This window comes from Callospermophilus lateralis (genome assembly GCF_048772815.1).
Source record: "Callospermophilus lateralis isolate mCalLat2 chromosome X unlocalized genomic scaffold, mCalLat2.hap1 SUPER_X_unloc_1, whole genome shotgun sequence".
In the NCBI taxonomy this organism is placed as follows: Eukaryota; Metazoa; Chordata; class Mammalia; order Rodentia; family Sciuridae; genus Callospermophilus; species Callospermophilus lateralis.
In genome coordinates this window covers 700,650-716,142 of record NW_027510162.1, presented here as the reverse complement: position 1 = coordinate 716,142, position 15,493 = coordinate 700,650, and the positions used below count along the sequence as shown (strand labels likewise).

The 15,493-nt window shown below is 40.6% G+C and overlaps 1 protein-coding gene and 1 non-coding gene across 2 annotated transcripts; one reads left to right on the top strand and one right to left on the bottom strand.

The window, feature by feature from the left end:
• Positions 1-3,243: 3,243 nt before the first annotated feature.
• Trnaa-agc (transfer RNA alanine (anticodon AGC)) lies at positions 3,244-3,318 on the top strand. The gene has a single exon. It is a non-coding gene; the product is annotated as a tRNA-Ala (tRNA).
• A 7,803-nt stretch (positions 3,319-11,121) lies between these two features.
• On the bottom strand, positions 11,122-12,132 carry Mageb17 (MAGE family member B17). The gene has a single exon (XM_077107921.1). The coding sequence runs from the start codon at positions 12,130-12,132 to the stop codon at positions 11,122-11,124; it is 1,011 nt and encodes a 336-aa protein (XP_076964036.1).
• Between the last annotated feature and the right edge of the window lie 3,361 nt (positions 12,133-15,493).

The following is a 15,493-nucleotide window of genomic DNA, read 5'->3' as shown; positions in this document are numbered from 1 at the left end:
CATCATAATTCACTGGTTGCATAGTTTCAAAAGGCAGAGCTGTGACAGGCCCTAAAGCCACAAGAGAAACTGAGAGTTGTAAGGGAAGCTTGACTCAACATATGTATCTTGGAGTCAAGAGGCATCCAAATTAGTACCTGCAGAGCAAACATGATCTAAGGAAAGTTGAAGGTAGGAGAAGACTAGACCAGTCTGCAATTGCCAAAGAAGGAAGACTGGGAATTGCCTACCCTTTCATTAGGGGAGAAAGACTGTCTACATTTTCCTGGGACCTGAATAGACTCCATGGGAGGTAACTGGGCTTGAATCTTCCCGATTGGATGTGCCCAATCTTTTGCTACCTCAATAATGAATTCAGTCAAGAATAATACTGAACGTTATTTTAAACACATACCAGTAGGTAAATTTCTAAAACTGAAATTCCTAGGTCAAATAATGTATGAATTTTGAGAATAATTGCTAAATTATTCTCCTTAGAGGTATTATTAGCTTATAGACAGGCATGGTGGTGCATGCTTATAATCCCAGTGGCTCAGGAGGCTGAGGCAGGAGGATTGCAAGTTCAAAGCCAACCTCAGCAAATTAGCAAGGCCCTAAGCAACTTAGTGAGACCCTGTCTTAAAATGAAACATAAAAAAGGTCTGGGAATGTTGCTCAGTGGTTAAGCACCCCGTACTACCAAAAAAAAAAAAAAAAAGGTATTCCTATTTTTCCCATATCATCACTAACATAGTGTATTATCAAACCAAATTTTCTTTTTTTTTTTTTAAGGGAGAATTGCTTCATGAACATTTTGTTTTTTGTTATACCTTTATTCTATTTATTTATTTATTTATTTTTATGTGGTGCTGAGGATCAAACCCAGGGCCTTACACGTGTTAGGCAAGCACTCTATCATTGAGCCACAACCCCAGCCCCCCATGTTTATCTTTACCAAGATGATATGTGAAAAATATTATCTCCAGTATTTTGTGTTTCCTGTATTATGAATAAAAGTGAAGCATCTTTTTAAAAATATATTTAAAGGACATTTGCTTTTGCTTTCTATGAACTGTGTGTCTATAATAGTTTATTGTTCTGCCAATACTCACTTCCTTCCTCTTCCCAGTAGAAGAGATGAATATTCACCTGCTCCTTTTTTATTCTTTTCTTTTTTTGGGGGGGTGGGTAACAAGGATTGAACTCAGGGGCACTCAACCACTGAGCCACATCCCCAGCCCTATATTTTATTTTATTTAGAGACAGGGTCTCACTGAGTTGCTTAGCACCTCACTTTTGCTGAGGCTGGCTTTGAACTTGCAATCCTCCTGTCTCAGCCTCCTGAGCCACTGAGATTACAGGTGTGTGCCACTGAGCCCAGTTTCCCTGTACCTTTGATGTTGATTTAGCTGTGTAACTTGCTTTGGCTAATAAAATGTTATCTTACCCAATGTGACATAAGAAAAAGCTTGACAATGTCCCTGTGTGGTTGGATTTTCCCTCTTGCTATCATTATGAGAATAGTATATCTCAAGGAACCCACTCTTCCCAGAGGACTGCTAAATGCAGAGAGCTGAGCTATCCCAGTCAACATCTAGACCTGCAGCCTAAAGTATATCTATCCCAGGGAAACTACAGAGTAAAGAATGTGAAATAAATACTTACTTTTTGATGCTATTGACTTTACGAATTGTTTGTTACCCAGCATTACTGTGGAAAGAACTGACTGATTCAGTATTCTTTGCTCATTTTTCAAGTGATTTTATCTTTTAATTTTTGTCATATGGAAGCTATTTTATGTTAGAGACATTGGTCTTTTAATGTTATCTTTTGTCTCTTGATTTTGCTTAGGATATTTTCTTACCATGAAAATGTTTTTGCACTTACCAATCTTTTAAAAGTAGTGTATTACTTAGAATGGCTTTATGCACTATAAAATTATTTTAAAGGCTTCTATATTTTTCCAGTACTTTTATGATATCAAGGTTTGGTTTTAAAAGTTTAGTACATGCTCATTTTTATGGTTTGATCTGGAATGTTCTTCCCCAAAAGTTCAAAACATGGTCCCCAATGCAGTAAGGTTCAGAGGTGGGGTTTTTAAGCAATGATTGGATCATGAAGGCTCTGACCTCCTTTGTGAATTAATCCATTTGATTAATGGAATGGACTGCTGGGAGGTGGGACTAGTTGGAGGAAGTAGGTCACTGAGGGTGTGCCTTGTAAGGGTTTATCTTCCCCCTGGCTCCTTCCTTGCTCTCTTTCTCTATCTCTGTTTTCCAAATGCCGTGAGCTGAGCAACTTGTCTCTGATATACCCTTCCACCATGATGTTCTGCCTCACCTCAAGCCAGAGCAATGGAGCCATCCTAATATGGACTGATATCTCTGAAATCATGAACCAAAATAAACTTTTTCTCCTCTATATTGTTCTTGTCAGGTATTTTGATCACAGTGATGCAAAAACTGACTAACACTTAAGTTTATATTTATATTTGTATGCTGTTGATTTATATACGTGTGTGTTGTATTTTAACAGTGTACATTCATATTTATTTATATTTGTGAATATGAGGTAAAGAACAAAACCACATTTTTAAGGATAATATCCAGTACTTCCAGTAACTTTTATTTGTTGATCCATGTTTTCCACACTGATTTGAAATGCTATCTTTATTGTATCCTAAATTCTCATGGATACTTAGTTAGATCTACTTCTGAAAAGTCTCATGGGTTGGATTGATCCCTATTACCTGTAATACTTTTAATCATCATACTTGTACAATATCTTAATGTTTAATAAGGATGGTCTCCTTCGTAACTCTTATATTTCAGAACTTTATTGTATTTTCTTACTTATTAATTTTTACATATGAACTTTAAATTCAACTTATATATATCTCCCCAAAATACATGGAATTTTCACTAAGATTCTATTAAATACCTAGATCAATTGAGGAAGAACCAGCATTTTTATGATATTGAGCTATTCTATCCACAGATATGGTATATATTTCTTTTGGCTCTCAAGATCCTTTAATTTTTTCTTTACATAAATTTTGGATATTCCTTATTAAGTTTATTTCTAGGCATTTCATTTTGTTGTCTTTGTGGATATTATAATTAGGCTCTTCTTCAGTATAACTGGTAGTTGTTTATTTTCATGAAAGCTTTTTTCTGTATATTGATATTATACATGGAAATATACTGAAATTTCCAATTGTTTGAAACAGGTTTTAGGGTTTTCTAAAATGAGTAATGAGGGGCTGTGAATATAGCTCAGTTGGTAGAGTGCTTGTTTAGCATGCACAAGGACCTGGGTTCAATTCCCAGTACCACCACAAAAAAAAAAAAAAGAAAAAAAAAAAAGTCTTGTTAAAATGAACAATGTGTTTTTTCTAGTAAAAACAAATTATTCATGAATAATGGCAATTTGACTCCTTTCCAATTTTGGCCTTTGATTTATTTCTCTAATTGTTTTGGCTAAAATTTTTTAAAAAATTAAATAATAATAGTAATAAAAACTATCCTTCTCTGTCTTAATTTTAAGGAGATACTTCTCACATTTTTCCAAAAATCACAATACTGACTTTTTAATTATATAATACTATAATAAGTAAATAAATTAATCAGTTCTTATTTTATTAATAGTTCATTTTAAATCATGAATGGATGCTGAATTTTATGAAATGCCTTCTCAAATTCTATAGAAATTATTTTATGTCCTTTTAACTTGTTAATCTTTCAATCTCTAGCTTGGTTGGTCTTCCAAACAAGTTTTTCATTCCCACATTTATAAGGCAGAAGAAACATGGTCTCTAAGGAATTAGCCACCAGCCCCCATAGTTGCCCAATTCTAATCATAGACTTGACTGCCAATTTGAACATGATGTCCATGGCCTATTCCATAATTTACATTCTTTTCCATAGAGAGTTCCCTGAAGAGGACTTCCTTGTTATTTTATCTTTATCATCCTCTAGAATTCTATTCTCTGACATCTATAATCCCAAGGCTGCTGCCAGTCTTTCATACTATCACCCACTTGTTTCATGGTGGGAAATGCTTATCCATGTGTATTTATTTGCTCTTCCATTTGCAAGTAGGATATTTGTGGTAGCTTTGTATCATTCATCCCAATGTACTTCCCTGTGTGGTTCCAGGTTAGGATTGGCCACAAGAGAAAGTTGCATGAGATTAGAAGTCAGAAGTAAAGGAGCAGCTGTATAGTTTTTTCTCTGCTGTAGAGGGTTAGGCAGGTTGTCACTGCTCTTCTGGTTCACCTTGTCAACACAGGGCAGTGCCTGGATATGCAGCTTATTCTGCTCTTGACAGGCTCCCTCCTTAGAGTTCTATGGAGCAAATACATGTGAATGTCATGGCAAAGATAGCTTCTCCTGAAAGTTACCCATGACAGTGAAGCTGGAGGTAGTGAGAGATACAGCCTCCAGTTAATGTTTGCTTACACTCTTGTTCACCTCAATTCCAGCCGGGTGACCTATGGTTACTTCTGGATCAATACTAGATGCAGAAACAGCAGCTTTTCATGGACTGCTCCATTACCCCCGCCATTGCATAAGGTCTAATCCCTGCAAGAGACCCCACACTTTACATCATGCGTTTTTGCTTTTTTTCACTGAATCTTGCCTGATTTAGATTTTCTCCTAAAGATTATTTCACTTCTTCTCATTAATGACTTCAGGAAGTCTGCTGGTATAGTTTTTTTTTTTTTTTTTTTTTTACAGAATTATTGAAAGTTTATATATTTTCTGCCAAAGTTAAACAGCATTAAAATGAAACTGAATCATCTTGAGGAGAACCTTTCTGTTTCTCAAGTGCTAATGAATTATTTTTTTCTGAAGAAAAGTGGTCTCCTGAAATTGTTGGTGATGTATATTGATTCAGTAGCTCGAACAATCAGATTTCAGTTAAATTACTACATGGCTGTCCAGGACAACCCTTGGTCAAATTCCCTCTTGGGGGAGTTTAAATTGTCCTGAATTGCCCTGATTTGTCTTAACACTCAATATATAATTAGTGATTTTTCCACTCTTGTGGGAAACAAATGAGACTGAAAAGCAGGACTTTTTTTTTTCTCTTGTACTTAACTAATTCATATTGTGTACATGTCCCAAAAGATAGTTTATATGTATTTCAATGAGTGAAACATGTACTGCTTAAATATTCCTATGAAAGGTTTCTTTCAGCCCAGAGATGGTTTAGTTTGATGAAGTCATCTTGTTTTTACATCAAAGAGGGCCTTAACAATTAGTTCTTCTTCCCATGAGTTAATTAAATTGCATCTGGCTCACAATGTCGCTCATATTTTCTGCCACCCACACTATTTGAGGAAGTCATCTTCTCATGAGCAAACCCCTTTGAGTTTGCCATTTCCCAGCATATAGACATTTGGAACCAGGTTGTTCTTTGTTGAAGGGCACTGGCTAGCAGCATCCCAGGTATCTACCCACTAGATCCCAGAAGTCCCTTGCCACTAGTATGACAATCAAAAATGTCTTCTGGACTAGGGGTGTAGCTCAATAATAGAGTGCTTCCCTAGTATGTGCAAGGCCCTAGGTTCAATATCCCGCAGCACAAAAATAAATAAATATGTCTCCTGACATGGTCAAATGTGCCCTGGGGGAGGTGGGACGAAATTACCTCCAGTTGAGAAATGCTTAGCATTTCCTTTCTGCTAGAGAAAAAAAATGAAGGATTTAGTTACACTTGGCCATTAGCTATAGGGAGGCCAAAGTAAAGGGCTTAAGTCATGGTGGGCACAATCTGAATACTGCTTTATATTGTTTGAGGATATGAATAAGGAAGTAGCAGAGGCTACATAGGGACCAAGTCAATCCTGAGATCCTCATTAATATCCTATGAGGTGAGACAGACTGGAATAGTATGCCATCTTTTCTTAACTACTAGGAACACTATGATTCTCTGTTTCTGCCCCAGTTTCTTCAGGAAAATAAAAAGTTTGAACCTGAATATTGAACCTGGTAATTATATTCACTATGTGGTAATTATTAAAATTGAAAAGTAATTGGTTACAAAATAATTATACCAAAAACATTGCTTTTAGGACTAGGAATATGGCTCCATGGTAGAGAGCTTGCCTAGCATGCTCAAAGCCCCGGGTTCAACCCTAGGACCAAAACAAACAAACAGCTCACAAAAATTGCCTTTGGACTTCATAGTAGTAAGACATAAAAGGTTTCCAGGTTGACCCTCCTTCAGAAAACTATTTAAAATACTGGATTAAAAATTATTGAAAAAGCTGACATCTGTCAAGAAAGAAAGGAACATGTAGGTAATATATTGAGTAAAGATGGAAGCCCAGAAAGGTAAGCAGATCACTAAAGCAGGCTTTGGAATGGAGAATTATGGCCAAGCTGAGGTGAACTTGAACTTCAGTGTCACTATGGTGACCTGGATTCAGGAGAAAAAGTACCAGAGAAAAAATCTAAGAAAAAGCTCCTGTCATAACATTAGTAGAGCAAAGGAGAAGAGGGAAGAGATACCCTCAGGAAGTTATGGCCACAAGCTGTCTCTTTAGAGAACTGGCAGCCCAAATTCAGAGTTCTTAACTGTTCAACAAAACCTGAAACCAATAATCTAAGTTTTAGATAGTTTGACAAGTGTCCAGAGCAAACAGGAGGAAGCAAAAGCCAATTCTTGATGGGGGCAGTGGCACATACCTGTAATCCCAGGGCTAGAGAGTCTGAGGCAAGGGGATTACAAGTTCAAAGCCAGCCTCTGCAACTTAGAGAGACCTAAACAACTCAAGTTGAGTCCCTGTCTCTAAATAAGAAATTTAAAAGGGCTGGGGATGTGGCTCAGTGGTTAAATGTTCCCTGGGCTCAATTCCCAGTACCTCCCCGCCAAAAAAAATTTCTCTCTACACTAGAGACTATATTCAAAACTTCTGAGGATTCTCATAAAAAAAAAAAAACAAAACTTTTTTTTTTTCATAAAAAAAAAAGAAATACAAACAACAGGCTGAGGTTGTGGCTCAGTGGTAGAGCGCTCGCCTAGCACGTGCAAGGCCCTGGGTTCAATCCTCAGAAACACATATAAATAAATAAATTCAATAAAGATATTTTTTAAAAAAAGAAATATAAACAACAGAAAAATAAATAATTAAAAAATGCATGAAGATATGAGTCCACGAGCAAATATTTGCAGGGAAAAAAAAATAAATTCAAGGAGAAACAGGCTCACAAAAATTTCACTTTTTAGTCACAAAATATAAAATTGCTAATGGTTACTCTATTTAAAGAAATAGTGGATAATGTTAAAACTACATACAGAGGTGGCCTTTGCTGGTAAATGGGTGGAACTGGAGACTGTCATGCTAAGGGAAATAAACCAGTCCCAAAAAACCAAAGGCAGACTGTTTTCTCTGATATTCAGATGCTAACACACACAATGAGAGGGGAGGAGGATAGGAGTTGGATTAGACAAAGGGAAATGAAAGGAAGGGAGTGGGGATGGGAACAGGAAAGACAGGAGAATGAATTGGGCATAACTTTTCTATGTTTATATATGAATATATGACCAGTGTAACTCCACATTATGTACAACCACAAGAATGGAAAGTTATACTCTATGTATGTATGATATGTCAAAATATACTCTAGTCATGTGTATCTAAAAATAAAAAATAAAAAAGTTTAAAAAATACAGGGGAGGAACTGAAAAATTGCCAAGCAGATTTGAAATTAGACCTTCTAAAGTTTAATAATAGTAAATAATTCACAAGATTTTAACTGAAATTTAGACTCATTTGACGATAAAATTAATGAAATGGTTTATATGATGAAATTTATCCGAATGCATCAGAGAAGGCAAATTTCCTCCAAACAAAAACAAAAACAAATCGAGAGATTAAAGAGAATAAGAGACATGGAGAATAGTGAGAAGACTAATACACATCTAATCAGAATTATAAATGACAAAGAGCAAATGGACACGGGTAATATTTGAACATACAGTATAAGAAAATAACATCAGAGGATGACCTCATTCTAGGATACAGATACAAAATATTAAACAAGAAATGTTAGTACTAATCCAGAAACACAAAATTGTTTTAGTATTTAGAAATCACTTTAATCTACTACATTAACAAGAAACCATTAAAATCCTATTTGTTAGTAGATGGAGAAAAGAATCTTCAAAAAAATCAGCATCGTTCATGATTTTAAAAATTAACTCCACTGGGCATGGTGGCACACGCTTGTAATCCCAGTGGTTCAGGAAGCTGAGATGAGGCAGGAGGATAGCAAGTTCTAGACCAGCCTCAGCAACATAGCAAGGCCCTAAACATAAAAAGGGCCGGGGATGTGGCTCAGTGGTTAAGCATCCCTGGGTTCAATAATCAGTACCAAAAAATAAAAAAAATCTCCCTAAACCTTTAAAAAACAGAATGGGAGAGACTACCCATTGACATGGTGTTAATCAACTTTTCATCATTCTGACAAAATACCTGAATAAAACAGCTTACAGGCAGAAAGATTTACCCTGGTTCATAGTTTCAGAGATTTTAGTCCATGATCATCAGGCTCCATCAATCTGAGCCTGAGGTGAGGCAGAACATCATGGCAGAAGGGCATGGTAGAGGAAAACTGCTTAGCTCACGGAAGCCAGGAAGCTGGGGACAAGATATAGCCCTAAAGACACCCCCCCCCCCAAGGACCCAGTTCTTCCAACTAGGTCCCATCTCCTCCAGCTTCTGCCACCTCCAATAACCCATTCAGCTATGAATCCTTCAATGGATTAATCCGCTGATGAGGTCAAAGCCCTTGTGATCTAATCACTTCCTCAAAAATGCTACCTCTGAACATTGGGGCTTTGGGGACCAAGGCTTCATGAGCCTCCAAGTGCTCTGAGCAGAGTCAGGACTATATGGCAGGGGAGCTATATGTAGTGGGCTGTCAGAGATAAGCCAGGCAAACAGCCTCAGCTGTAACTTCTAGTAGATTAGTACAGGAAAGGGGCCAGGCAGGATCATCTTTTGAGGTGATCTGACAATACATATGTGGATGAACCTATTTCTACTGATTTTTCTTTATTCAACACCTCCCCCATTTATTTTGATACTCTCATTTCTGGCTATGCTGTGAACCCAACAGGGTATCTGGCAAACATTGACATTTTTTTAAGTGGCAGTTATTACTATAATTATTTTGATCCTGTACTATACCATGCATCATATTTTTTTTAATGCAGAAGAAGTTGGAGAATATGCAGCATTCTGGAATGAGAAAAACTGAATCTGTCAAAATGTTGCTTAATACATAAATAATTCCCCATTAGATGATCAGTCATGAGATATGAGCGTGAAGTACATTTCCCAGTTAGATGTACCATGAAAGCTCTTACAAGGTGTGCAAAATACCATCAAATTTCCTCCCTCTTAACATTTTTTTTTTTTTTTTTTGGTATAGGGGATTGAGCCCAAGGGCACATTACCACTGAGACACATCCTCAGCCCTTTCTTTTTTTTTTTTTTTAATTTTTAAAAATTTTTTTTAGTTTTAGGTGGACACCGTATTTTTATTTTTACGTTTATGTGGTGCTGAGGATCGAACCCAGTGCCTCATGCATACTAGGCAAGCACTCTACTACTGAGCCACAATCCCATCCCCATCCCCATCTCTTTCTATTATTTGAGACAGGGTCTTGCTAAGTTGCTGAGGCTGGCCTCAAACTTGCAATCCTGCTGTTTTGGGATTAAAAGTGTCACTGGGATTAAAAGTGTGTGCCACCGTGTCTAGCTTCCTAGATGCTCTTGCATGTAATGCTTCTCTATTTTCATTCATTTCACCGCCATCAAAAATCTAGAGCTTGGGCTGGGGTTGTGGCTCAGGGGTAGAGCACTTACCTACCATGTGTGAGGAACTGGGTTCAATCCTCAGCACCACATAAAAATAAAATACATTGTGTCCGTCTGTAACTAAAAAAAAAAAAAAAAAAAAACTAGAGCTCCTTGAGAGTTTGCTGTATTATGCAAAAGAATACTTACTTGGGTTCCCTTTTAATGAAGCCGTCTAGATCTCCAGGCCAGGGCAAAGAGGGACAGGACAGCTAAATGGTCACTGAGTATGCTTTCTCAAGAAAGTTTTTACCCTTATTCTCAGAAACCCCCCAACTCAAAAGTGCCCCAAAATACCTACCTTAGTGCACTGTGTTTCCCTGTGTAGAGACAGAACAGAACACAAGAATCCTTCCAGTTCTGTCCCAGCTGGAGATTTCTGTTTTCCCACATCCTTAAGGAATACTAGGAACAATTCTGTTGTGGATGTAGTCTCTCCACCCTGAGATCTACCATCTGAGGGGCTGGCTCCTACTCACCAGCTTCATCTCACCCCTGATGCAAGCTAAGTTAAAACTCCCCTCCCTTGACAAAGAGAATTCAAATCCGGCTGCTTCTATCTGCAATCTCCTCCCTTCTCATGCCTTCCTTTTATTGTCCTTTAGGTTTACAGTATAGCTTACCATGTTCCATATATGATAGCTGCTCTTGGAATCTAAAGGAACATTGGCAGGGACTGTGTCTTTTTGGTCTACACATTCTTTTCAAAGAGCAGATGTTTCAGCGAACAAAAGCGCCAGTGAACACGAGTTCTCATTTATAATGATTTAATTTCTCCCACATTCTTGAATAAACTAAGCAAATCCAGGTACATACATTATATTTTTTCTGAAATAAGAAAAGAAATACGAAAAAATAGAAATGGGCCCATTTTCACTTTTTTTTTTTTTTTTTTTAATCATCTCATGACCTTCTTTCACCAGAAGCTTCTTTTGCATTTTAAAAGCAAATCCCTATTCTGAGGCTGTTTTCTTGTACTGGATCACAATAAAAGATGTGAGGATTTTCAATTTGTTTTATAAAATAGTAAACTCCGTAAACAGGAATAACTCTTGACTCCTAAACTCAGAAGGCTCAATCTAAACAAACTCTTTTCAAGAAATACAATGGAGAAACAGAAAAAGAAGATAAATCTGTAAGTTATTTATGAATAACAGAAACACAAAGAAGACACCATAGCGATCTCTCCAGCCCTCCCTTGCTCTCCAACTACTTAGGTCGACAGCCCTTTTCAATCTCAAACTGAGGATCATCTCCCTGTGACTGCACTAATGCTGGGAGGATCTGGGGGAAGTGGCTCCGGGAAGGGCAGGAGTGCCAACTCTGGCTGCAACTCTGGCATGGAATCGCTCTTCCTCATCTCTCAAAGCCTCCTCATACCGAGCCTGGAAGATACTGGGCACCGTTCCATTGACCTTGGCCAAAAACTCCAGGACTTGCATCTTGCTGGTTTCAGCATGAGCTTTGGAACCCCACAGGAATTCATAGCGGGGAGGATCACTGTGAGGCACCTGGCGGTACTCCAAATACTTTTCCTGCACCAAATCTTTGGTGATGAGCTTCCTGGGCTCCCCAAAGATGAAGTGCTTCCTACCATCATAGAGCCCTAACATATTCAGGAATTCCCACATCTCCTCCTCAGAGATGCAGTTGTCATTCATGAAGATCAGACCCAGGAGAGGCATCAGGAGACCATTCTTGGGAAAGCCTTTGCCATCACTCTGACTACCTTCACCCAGAAGATCCATCTTGCTAACCAGGGTGTAAGAGCTGCCGCTGGGGTCGCCTTCCTTCAGGTCAAGGCCAAAGACCAGCTCCATGCGCTCCTTGGTTCTCCGGAGGATTTCAGGGAAGTGCTTCCTGTACTTTCTGCTGATGATCTTCATCATATCTGCCTTGACAATGGGCTCTTTCACGTTATACTTGTGCAGCAGGAATTGCACCAATATGCCTGCCTTCCTGGTCAGAGGATCTTTTCCTGGGATCCTGGATGAGGAGGGGGAGCTTGGATTCTCCTCCTCCTCACTCTTGGAACTTTCATCAGAACTCACGCATGAACTGGCCGCAGCCTGAGAGCTGCTGGCCTGCGCTCTGTGAGACTGCCGGGGGGTGCTTGCAGCAGCGGCCCCTTGGGAAGCACTCTCAGCAACAGGAGAGGGACATGGGGACTCTCCTTCTTCTGCTTTAGTAGCTTGAGCACCCTGAGGACCTTGGTCCTCACCTCGGGCCTGGCGGCGTTTCTCTCGGGCACGGAGCTTGCTCTTCTGGCCACGAGGCATGATGACTGTGCTCAAGGACAGCAGGTAGGACTGTGGCAGGAGGGCACCTGAATGTGGAAGACATGAAGATATGAGTTTATTCACTAGGGAGAAAGCACCTTGGTTTTAAGAAGGGCCCTGTGCAGGTGTCCTTGAGGGCACTGTTCTAGGTCCCCACAAGTCTCCTGTTCTGATCAGCCTGTTCCCTGAAGACCCTGTGGAGGAAATTAGAGTGTGCCTTACGCTGCAATCTACCAACTCTGCCCAGGACCACTTTTGTCAAGCCAAAACCTTCACTTCTGTTCCCTTGAGGAGGAACTGGGGAGAACCTCGGCCTGACATCTATGCCTGGAGTCCCCCAGGGTTAAAACAGGAAGTGATTCTAAGATGCCCCTGCTAATAATGGGGTGGGTGGTTCCTACACTTTTCAGGCTCTTCACAATGTCTCCGGTAAAATGCCCTCTGCTCACCAGATGTGATGATGTGCACCTGTAATCCCAGCAGTTTGGAAGACCGAGGCTAAAAGATTCCAAGCTCCAGGCCAGCCTCAGCAAGTTAGCAAGACCCTGTCTTAAAATAAAAAAGGGCTGGGGATGTGGCTCAGAGGAAAGGTGCTGCTGAATTCAATCCCAGTACCCCAAACAAAACAAAACAACACCCCCAATACCCACTGCTCACCTGAGGCAACTCCCTTCAGGTCAAGGTCCTCTGTTTCCTAAGAACTCTCCTCTCCTTCCAGTGATGAATGGGACCTCACCCGTTAGTGCAATAAATTCACCTCTCTGAGAGGAGAGCCTGCAGGAAATGAGGACTCACCTCAACCTAATCGCTCTGCTCATGGCTGCCCAGGGCTGATGCAGAGGTAAAACTCTGTATGCCTCTTGTGTTCTAGAATAGTTGTTTTCTTCCTATCTCTTACAGGATTTCTATTTTCACTTCCAACAGAGCATAGGACTCCTTGCCCTACTATACTGGGGCAGCCAGTCCTTAAACCAAGACCTGCAGGCTAAAGGGAGGGTCACCTGAGCCTGTGAGCTCTGCCTGAGTCTCCCAGGGCTCACCCTAGGAGTGGGGCTCAGTGAAGCCTTCTACACTGGGGGCTGAATGGTCACCTTTTTCTAACAGGCTCTTCACCTTGATACCTGACCAGTCCTGGGACTTGGTCCTTAGATGACTTGAAACTGTATTTCTCACACCTACCAATGACCCTGCTTAAATGGGACCTCAAGAATTGGAGGTTTAGCACCGTTTGACCCATTTATCCCACTCCTTGGTCTATACCTAGAGGACTTACTATAGTGACACAGACACATCAATGTTTATAACAGCTCAATTCACAATAGCTAAACTGTGGAGCCAACCTAGACACTCTTCAATAGATGAATGATAAAGAAACTGTGGCATATATACACAATGGAATATTACTCAGCATTACCAAAGAATAAAATCATGGCATATGCAGGTAAATGGATGGAGCTGGAAAATATCATGCTAAAGGAAGTAAGCCAATCCCCAAAAAACAAAGGCTGAATGTTGTCTCTAAGTGGAAGCTGACCCATAACGGGGGTGAGTGGCATAGGAAAAATGGAGGAACTTTGGGCAAAGGGGAGGGTGGGGAGGGGAAGGGAGGATGGGGGTAGGAAAGATGGTGGAATAAAGTGGACATCATTAACCTAAGTACATGTACGATGCAACTCTATATTGTCTACAACCAGAGAAATAAAAAGTTGTGCACCATTTGTGTACAATGATTCAAAATGCATTCTGCTGTCATATATGCCTAATTAGAATAAGTAAAGTAATTAATTAACGAATTAATTAATTTTTAAAAAAAAGAAATGGAGGTTTAGAGCCCCGCGTAGTGATGCACACCTGTAATCCCAGCTGCTCAGGAGGCTGAGACAGGAGGATCAAGAGTTCAAAGCCTGCCTCAGCAACTTAGTTGCGAGGCGCTAAGCAACGCAGTGACACCCTGTCTCTAAATAAAAAACAAACTAGGGCTGGGGATGGGGCTGAGTGGTCGAGCGCCCCTGAGTTCAATCCCCAGTACTAAAAACAAACAAATAACCCCCCCACACACAATATTGGAGGTTTAGGGTAAACCACATCCTGACCAGGCTATTAAGCCTTTACGTAGATACCCGATTGTGCTGAAATTCTCCCCTTCACTGGCGTGAGGCTGCACACCTCAGATGGAGGTCCTCATCTTCCTGAAACTTCCGAAGAGGAAGTTAGAGTGACACCCGTCAGGGCAAGGCTGTGCGGGCCTCCCAGGGCTGACAGAAGGGTCAGGACTCTATGGAACCCCATTGTTCTCCACCAGGGGTTCTGAGCTTGACTCAGGGTAAGACTTCCAAATGCTCAGTCCATGGACCAGAGTAAGCCAACCCAGATCAAAGCCCTCACTTTGGGGAGTTGCTAGGGGGAAAGTCCAGACATGGCACATCTGGCTACCCCTGCTGGTTCTGGCAGCCCGACTTGTCAGACTCTCTTTAAAAAATGGGGGGCAGAGGGCACTAGAGACCGAATCCCAGGGGCTGAGGTTGTGGCTCAGTGGTTGAGCGCTCGCTTCTCACTTGCGAGACCCTGGGTTCGATCCTCAGCACCACATAGAAATGTATAAGTAAAATAAAGTAATAACTAAAAAAAGAGAGAGAGACTGAACCCCAGTGCCCCCCATTTTCTTTTCTTTTTTTTTTTTTTGGTTTTGTTTTTGAAACAGGGTCTCACTAAGTTGCAGAGGGCCTCTCTAAGTTGCTGAGGCTGGCCTGGCACTTGTGATCCTCCTGCTTCAGCCTCCAAAGTTGCAGGGATTACAGGTGTATGCCACGACTCCTGCCTGGCCAGTTAGGCCTCTTTTTAAGGTAAAGTATTCTCATTAGCTTTGGGGACTCAGGGCCTAAATCCACTGTTAAAAGATGTCAATCGATTTCCCTCCACAAGATTAGGGCCATCCCTGCATAACAAATTATTCACTTCTGGTTGTCCACTTCCCGGAACCTTTCAGACAGAAGAGAGTCGCCATAGCTCTGCCAGGCCTCAGACACCAGCCAGGGCCATGTAGGGCTGTGGCAGGGGTCAGGGTAGGGGCGGCGCACGGCAACAACAAGCCAATATCCCTGGCTATGTGCCCTTGTCCCTTTAGTCTACATTCACAGTCCTTACCTCAATACTCGACCACTCCTAAAACCCTATTTTCCGCTTAGGCGTACCGCTCAGATGGAGGTTGGCACCTTCCAGAAAGTTCCAAGACGGAAGTCAGAGCGAGGCTCATCCGGCCAAGGTTTGTGGGGCCTCCCAAGGCTGACAACAAGGGCAGGAATCTACGGGACCCTACAGGTTTCAATCTGAGCGTGAAACTTTACTCTCAACTGAAGTAGCA